Consider the following 8,866-nt stretch of genomic DNA (forward strand, 5'->3'; position numbering starts at 1 on the left):
AAAAAAAAGAAAGAAAAAAAAAAACTGGGCACACAAGAGCTATAGTAACAATCCATTCCAGTAAGATTTAGTTTATTTTCTTTTTCTTTTTTTAGAAGCAGAGTCTCACTCTGTTGCCCAGGCTGGAGTGCAGTGGCACGATCTCAGCTCACTGCAACCTCCACCTCCTGGGTTCAAGGAATTCTTGTATCTTAGTCACCTGAGTAGTTGGGACTATAGGCACATGCAACCATGCTTGGCTAATTTTTTGCATTTTTAGTAGAGATGGGGTTTCACCATGTTGGCCAGGCTGGTCTCAAATTCCTGAGCTCAGACAATCTGCCCGCCCTGGCTTCCCAAAGTGCTGGGATTACAGGTGTGAGCCACTGGGCCCAGCCAGACTTATTTAGAATTATTTATCTGAACAGATTATAAACCATCTTTACCAGGTTTGTGAAAATTCAGATGGTCTATGGGTGAGCTGTCACTCAGTTGCCAAACTGTCTTAATCTTCTTTTGACCACTATATATTTCCACTCTCCATTTCTGTGGCTTCTCACTAAGGAAAGAATAAAACAACAAAAGAAAAATTGTCAAAACAGCCATTTACTTCCTTCCCTCTAAAGCCATTTAGTGAAGTCCTCAAGTGATAAGCACTGAGGACAACGAGGTAAATGGGTCACAATTCTCGCCCTTGAGGTGTATAGTCAAGAGAGGGAGAAAACAAGAATAAAACAATTTGGAAAAAAAAAATGCTACAAGAGAGAAATACTAGGTATGTTAGGGGAAAATAGAAGACAGGAATGTAACTCAGATTGGGGATTGCAGAGTTGGAAAGAATCCTCAGAGGCTGTAATGTGTGAGCTGACTATGAAATAACAAGCAGTTAGTCAGGCAGATAAGGTCCAGGATGAAGGAATGAAGCATGAGTAGGCACCGAGGGTTAAAAAAGTAGAATGTCTGAAGAAATGCAGTAACAGAGCATCCCTGTGATAGGAGCCATTTAAACAGGAGGAAGTCCTGGTAGGATCTGAATTTTTAGGAAGATCATTTTGGCAATGACATAGAAAAGATAACAGAGGCAGAGAGCACAGTTAAGAAAAAGGGTTTTACCACACTTCAGGTATGAAATGATGCAGATGTGAAACAAAGTTATGATGATGTGAAGATGTAGAGAAGGGGACAAATTCTAGAGTTACCAAGGTCTAGACTCAGTAATCTTTTTTTTTTTTTTTGAGACAGGGTCTTGCTCTGTCACCCAGGCTGCAGTGCAGTGGCATGATCACAGTTCACTACAGCCTCGACCTCCAGGCCTCAGGCAATCCTCCCACCTCAGCCTCCCTAGTAGCTGAGACTACAAGTGCATGCCACCATGCCTGGCTAATTTTTATATTTTTTTGTAGAGATAGGGTTTCACCATGTTGCCCAGGCTGTCGGTAACCATTTAAAGGAATGAGGAATGAGTGGAGAATAAGCACTAGCTTTATGTTTTGGGCATTAGGTAGAGATTAATGATGGTCATTTGAGAGACGAAGTATGGGAGGAGGAAAAAGCACTGAGAAAGAGATGAGGAGATGAGGTGTTTGGCTTGGGAGTTTGAACTGCTACTTCAATAAGCTGGGGATTCTCAGCTAATAAGCTTTTAGAAAGATGGGTCTGAAGCTCAGAGAAGCTGGAGATGTGAGTTATGAATTATTGTTAGCCTAGATGAGTTGAAGCCTTGAGAATAAATGCAATCACCAAGGGAAGATAGGAAGTAGTAAGAAAAGAAGGCAGAAGGTAGAGTTCTGGTGAAAAGCGGCAGAGGAAGAAGAACTTGAAAAGAGAACTCTTCTCAGCCTTTCAGGTGGGCCAGAGAGGTAGAAATCAAATTAAGACAGATGCTATGTCACAGAAACTAAGGAGACAGGTTCAAGAAAGCAATAGTGCTAAATGACAAACAGTCTTATAAGTGCTTACTGAAGTAGGCCGGGTGTGGTGGCTCACACCTGTAATCCCAGCACTTTATGAGGCCATGGTGGGTGGATTACGACGTCAGGCGTTACAGACCAGCCGGGCCAACATGATAAAACCCCGTCTCTACTAAAAATAGAAAAATTAGCCGGGCGTGGTGGCGGGTGCCTGTAATCCCAGCTACTTCGGAGGCTGAGGCAGGAGAATCACTTGAAACCAGAAGGCGGTGGTTGCAGTGAGCTGAGATTGCACCACTGCACTCTAGCCTGGGCAACAAGAGCAAAACTCTCCCTCAAACAAACAAACAAAAAAGTGCTTACTGAAGTAGGAAGAATTGGTGGGCCAACCAATTACACAAGGCGCTAGATAGAAAATAATCTTTTACTGAAATGCATCCACTGGATTTGACAATTAGCAGGCCACTGGTGACCTTTGTCAGAGCAATTTCAGGGGGAGTGATGGGAGTCTGACTAAGAACGAACTAAACAGAGTGGCTGTAGTATGAGAGAAATTTCAAGTATATCATATGCTCAGAGAAGTGTCAGGGAGACCCTCACTGGAGGCAACCTCAGTGTCCATGTGGATGAACAATCTATCATCTCAGCCTCACCACACTTTCTCTAATCCCAAACCCTTCTCTCACTCCCACAGTTATACCCTAGCCCCTATTATCACTATCCTGGCCATTTTTCTCCTCATCTGTCATTTCCTTTCAGGCTATACTTTCCACTCTTCTCTGAAGGAATAACAAATACAGAGAAAAATGAAAGACTAGAGGCCCAACAGTCCAGAGAGAGGTCTGAGAGAAGGAAGAGGGAGAACTCTGTCAGACTGTGGTCACAGATGATTAAGGTTTCAGAGGTGACAAAGCTCTGGGTCATGAGGTCCCTACTGAATATGAACACTGAAATCTTGCCTGGGATCATGGCTGGACTTAAGATAATAAATTAAATTGCTTATTTATTATTATTATTATTATTATTTTGAGATGGAGTTTCACTTTTGTTGCCCAGGCTGGAGTGCAATGGCATGATCTCGGCTCACTGCAAACTCTGCACCCTAGGTTTAAGCGATTCTCCTGCCTCAGTCTCTCGAGTAGCTGGGATTACAGGTGCACGCCACCACACCTGGCTAATTTTTGTATTTTTAGGAGAGATGGGTTTTCACCATGTTGGCCAGGTTGCTCTCGAACTCCTGACCTCAGGGGATCCACCTGCCTCAGCCTCCGAGGCAATGCTGGGATTATAGGCGTGAGCCACCACGCCCAGCTATTATTATTTCTTAATAGAGACAGGGTCTCATTATGTTGCCCAGGCTGGTCTTGAACTCCTCAGCTCAAGTTATCCTCCCACCTCAGCCTCCCACAGTACTAGGATTACCGGCATGAGCCACCACGCCTAGCCAAAACTGCTTACCTTTGATATAAGTTCTTTACGGCAGTTGGTCTGACTGGCAGCTGAAAAACGTGTTGCTCATCAAGAGGATTTTGTTTGTAATATTTTATGCAGATCCTGAAAAAACAAAATTGAACATCCTTTGGAAAAAAGAGCCATTTGAGATAATGGTTTTCTAGTAGTCGGAAGCAAGTAAGGGAAACATTTTATTGAGTATTACTAACTAAAACATCAGCGAATACTTTTAGAGCCACAAAAGTAAACAAACGAAACAACCCCCCAAACCAAACTTAGTTTTTTTTTCTCTTTGAAAACAAATCTCATTCACTTTTAAAATTAATAGACATATTTCTCATAAATATAAAATATATTTGAGGCCAAAGAAAGGCTTCGTGGGGAGAGAGGTTACAGAAAGAGAAAAACAATACAAAAAAAAGAGGCAGAAGAGAAACAAAAGTACAGCTTCCATGGTTTTCAGAGCCCAAGGAATTACAGTTAATTCATTCATTCCAAGGATCTATAATGCGCAAAAAAACACAAAAAAAAACAAAAAAAACTTTGAGATTCTATAAACAATAACAATTTCAAACTTTCCCCTCTACAACTGAGGCAAATTCTAATTTTTTCTTTTTTTTCTTGAGGTGGAGTCTCACCCTGTCACCCAGGCTAGAGTGCAGTGGCGTGATCTTGGCTCACTGTAACCTCCACCTCCTGGGTTCAAGCAATTCTCCTGCCCCAGCCTCCCGAGTAGCTATGCCACCACGCTCAGCTAATTTTTTGTATTCTTAGTAGAGACGGGGTTTCACCATGTTGGCCAGGCTGGTCTCGAACTCCTGACCTTGTGATCTACCCATCTAGGCCTCCCAAAGTGCTGGGATTACAGGCGAGCCACCACGCCCAGCTGGCAAATTCTAATTTTGGAAAATGTAATGGTACATTTCCTTCCAGAGGGAAAAGAAACCCAGTCCTTCCACTGGACAGTTCATTTCCTAATTTGAGGTCTCAAATACACATAAGATACCAGCAGTCTGTGTCTTAGAATTATTCCAAATAACCTCTAGTCAAACTAATTGGAATCTTAAATTACAGCAGTCTCTACAATTACAGCAGGGCTACTGACAGAGGTCTAGTAATCTATTTGATTCCATTATTATCATATAGATGGCTGGCAAGGCTATTTTGACCCAAATTGACAGGGGTATAAAGAAGAGAAGGAACTAGTGTTTATTAAGCACCTATTAAGTATCAGGTATGTTATACACATTACATAATTTCATCCTTACAACAAATACATGAGGTTATTAGATCCTTTTTACAGATGAGGAAACAGGATTCAGTGATGCAAACTTCCTAAGGAAGTTAGGAAGTGATGCAGCCAATGTCAAATCTGATTCCTTTTGAATCCAAAGCCTTTCCTGCCTGTGGCACTGACTTAGACTCATGCTACTGTAAAGACAGGATGAAGAGGTTCTATCCTAATTGGTAATATAAACTGTACATATTTAGGCTGTAACTATTTCAAAAGAAATACATTTATATAAAAGTAAAGAATACAGATATACTTACTGTGTTAATGAAAAGAGGAGTTCATGTTGAGATTTAATGAAAGGCATGCAACTGACTAATATTTCTAGAATATGGTGGAGTTTTTGGACACGATAAACTTGTTCTTGTATATCTACTGATGGAGCAATGAAGTATTCCTGGAATGAAAAAATATAAGCAAAATAGAGATTTAAAGCACCAGTATAACCTTTGTAAAGAATATACATATGCCTGCTACACCTAAATTTGGATGCTTGATAATAGGGATTAAAAAAAAAAAAGACCCGAAGCAGCTAGATAGAATTTCCCACCTTTCAATACTATTATTCAAAATAAATTACAATCATGCACAATATAACAGTGTTTGAGTCAACAATGGATCACACATATTATAGTGGACTTTTTAACTTTATTTTTTGAGACAGGGTCTCACTCTGCCACCTAGGTTGGAGTGCCATGGCGTGATCTTGGCTCACTGCAACCTCCACCTCCTGGATTCAAGTGATTCTCCTGCCTTAGCCTCCTGAGTAGCTGGGATCACAGGCGCGCACCACCATACCCAGTTAATTTTTGTATTTTTACTAGAGACGGGAATTCACCATGTTGGCCAGGCTGGTCTCAAACTCCTGACCTCAAGTGATCCGCCCACTTCGGCCTCCCAAAGTGCTGGGATTACAGGCATGAGCCACTGCGCCCAGCCTACAGTGGTCTTATAAGATCACAATAGAAATGAAAAATCCCTCTCGCCTAGTAGTGACTTTGTAGCTGTAATGGAGTGCAATGCATTATTCCCTTGTTTGCTGTGATATTGGTATGAACAAAACTATTCCTCAAAAAGAGCCTCAGGCAGATGTTTCAGGAGGTATTCCAGAAGGCACTGTTCTCATAGGTGGTAACAGTTCCATGTGTGTTCTTGCTCCTAGAGAGCTTCCAGTGGGACAAGATATGGAGGTGGAAGACAGTGATACTAATGATCCTGACCCTGTGTAGGCCTAGGCTAATATGTGTGTCTGTGTCTTAGTTTTTAACAAATAAATTTAAAACATAAAAAAAGTTAAAAATAGAAAAAAGCTCATAGAATAAGAGTACAAAGAAAAAATATTTTTGTATACCTATACAATGTGTTTCTGTTTTAAGTGTTATTACAAAAAAATCAAAAGTTCAGAAAAATTTAAAAGTTTATAATGTAAAAAAGTTATAGTAAGTTATGGTTTTATTGAAGAAACAAATTTTAAATAAATTTGGTGTAGCCTAAGTGTACAGTGTTGATGGTCTACAGTAGAGTACAGTAATGTTCTACGCCTTGACATTCACTCACCACTCACTCACTGACTCACCCAGAGCAACTTCCAGTGCTGCAAGCTCCATTCATGGTAAGTGCCCTGTACAGGTATCCACGTTTTTATCTTTTATATGTTATTTTTACTGTACCCCTTCTATGTTTAGACACACAAATACCATTAGGTTACAATTACCTACAGTATTCAGTAAAAAAATATGCTGTACAGGTTTATAGCCTAGGTGTGCAGTAGGTTATACCATCTAAATTTGTTTACGCCACTCCCTGAAATTTGAACAATAAGTAAATCACTTAATGACACATTTAAAAAAATAATGACACATTTCTCAGAATGTATCTCCATCATTAAGTGAAGCATGACTGTATATACAGATACAGTTGTCCGTTGGTATCCATGGAGGATTGGTACCAGGATCCCCCTTGTATACCAAAATCCATGGATACTCAAGCCCCTTATATAAAATAGTATATTTGTGTATAACCTATGCATACCCTCCCATATACTTTAAATCACTTCTAGATTACTTCACTTCTAGATTACTTGTAATGCCTAATACAACGTAGATGTCACGTAAATAGTTGTTACATTTACTGTTTAGAGAATGACAAAAAAAAAAAAAAAAAGAGAATAATGACAAGAAGAAGTCCACACATACTCAGTACAGACATAATCATCCCTTTTCTTGAGACAGGGTCTTGCTCTGTCACCAAGGCTGGAGTGCAGATAGACAAAAAAGTAGCCCATGATCACAGCTCACTGCAGCTTCAACCTCCCCTGCTCAAGTGAGCTTCCTACCTCAGCTTCCCAAAGTAGCTGGAACCACAGGCACAGACAACCATGCCTGGCTAAATTTTTTATTTTTGTAGAGATGGAATCTCCCCATGTTGCCCAGGCTGATCTCACACTCCTGGGCTCAAGTGATCCTCCCAAAGTGTTGGGATTACAGGCGGGAGCCACTGTGCCCAGCCTATTTTCTTTTTTTTAAACGTTTTCAATCTGCAGTTGGTTGAATCCATGGATGCAGAACCCACAGACGTGCAGGAACAAGTGTGTGTATGTATGTGTGTGTAGTTTTTGTTAGAACATGTTTCCACTAAAAATATATACCCTTAATAAAATGTTTAAAATTTGAATAGTAAAAATTAAACCTCAGAAGGATCCAGTTGAGTCTATTTTGCACAACAGATATAGCTAGTTTTTCTATCTTGTATTTTCATGAGAGAAATGATAAACAAATTGATACTATAAATTCATTTTCAAAAGGATCTTCCAATGAACGTCAAAGATCAGTACAGATAGTAGTCAACTTTCTAAAGTTTCTAAATGGGCTAGGAAAATACAACGAAGCTCATAATGATGACCCTGAAGCCCAGAAATATATATTAAAGATTATAATTTTTTTGGAAAATAAACTTTCAAGTGTAATATAAATGGGTAAAAAGAATATAAAACAAACATTGCTTTACAGAACCTATCAAAGAAAGGCATTCCCTAACCATTCTAGATAGATGAGATGTGTGGTAGTACATTGGCTTGAGTAGGATATAACTACATATAAGTATCACAAATTTATAGACAGTGAGAAATGACATTGAATGCGCTACTTTCTTGTCTATCTTACTAGGCAGTAATAATTAAGGGCACTGACTTTTCTTATTTATCTGTTTCCCAGGATCCAGGAGAGTGGCTAGCATATTATTGGCAGTTAATAACTGCACACAGAGTGACTGAATAAAAGAAAAACCAATTTTAGAATAAAAAAACTCACCAAATGATTCAAAGATGCAAGTTCCTGACCTATTAAGAAAAAACACATACATGCAAAAACACTTCAGGTATTTTCTATTACATGTTAAGGAATCTATATAAATTTTTTATAGATCCTATATGAAAGAGACTGTCAAGCTAAGTAGTTCCTCACAAAAGGCCAAGTTTTCTGTTATATTATACCATAAATATATACTAATACTTATTCTAAAAATGATCACAGCTTCTTCCTCATAAAAACAACCAAGTGTGGAGTATTAAAACAGCCTCTCATAAAAGGAACGTTTTATTTACAATACTAACTTCATAGAACCTCAAATGTTTGAACTAAAAACAAATAAATTATCAAGAACTATGGATATAATGAATTTGATATCTTTATTGGGGGGAAACTAAGGCCCAGAGATGGGAAATGCTCGTCTCATAGTGAACCAGGTACGAAGTCAGGAAGGACTACAGATGATGAGGGGCAAGCAGAGAGAGAAAATCTGAGGTATCTGTGAGTGATAACTGTGATGTGTTTTTTAATTTTTTGAGCCAGGAAAGAGACTTACCTATGAAAAAACTGATGTAATCTTTCTTTAGTTTGTCCAAACCAATTTCCAAAAGCATTTGAACTGGAGTAGTCCCACTGAGAGAAACTGTGTCCATGGTTCCATGATAAGACTGATGAATGAGCTTACTTAGTAAACTGTTACTTCCACTATGGAGCTAGAAATCAAGGAAATTTTATAAAACCATGAATAAATACATACACAAACCCAGCAAGCAAAAAAGAAGCAAATGACAGTAGCTACAAGCTAAAAATTATAAGCTTGCATTCTTAGTCTCCTAAGACTTAAACTGTTTGAACAAAACCCCCCAAGTTATGAACGTCAGTTTTTTGTTTTTTTTTTTTTTTTTTGAGACAGTCTTGCTCTTTCCCCC

General features: G+C 39.1%; 1 protein-coding gene across 1 annotated transcript in view; it reads right to left on the reverse strand.

Annotated features, from left to right (window-relative positions):
* The window catches only part of ZWILCH (zwilch kinetochore protein), a 50,002-nt gene that overhangs the window by 8,033 nt on the left and 33,103 nt on the right, over nucleotides 1-8,866 (reverse strand). Inside the window, exons 13-17 of the mRNA XM_017851064.1 lie at nucleotides 8,494-8,650; nucleotides 7,941-7,969; nucleotides 4,893-5,029; nucleotides 3,348-3,443; nucleotides 426-538 (exon numbers count right to left, since the gene is read on the reverse strand). Coding sequence (XP_017706553.1) covers nucleotides 426-538; nucleotides 3,348-3,443; nucleotides 4,893-5,029; nucleotides 7,941-7,969; nucleotides 8,494-8,650 — 532 coding nt within the window. The remainder of the gene's footprint in view (nucleotides 1-425; nucleotides 539-3,347; nucleotides 3,444-4,892; nucleotides 5,030-7,940; nucleotides 7,970-8,493; nucleotides 8,651-8,866) is intronic.

This window comes from Rhinopithecus bieti, unplaced genomic scaffold (assembly GCF_001698545.2).
Source record: "Rhinopithecus bieti isolate Rb0 unplaced genomic scaffold, ASM169854v2 scaffold_31548, whole genome shotgun sequence".
NCBI lineage: Eukaryota > Metazoa > Chordata > Mammalia > Primates > Cercopithecidae > Rhinopithecus > Rhinopithecus bieti.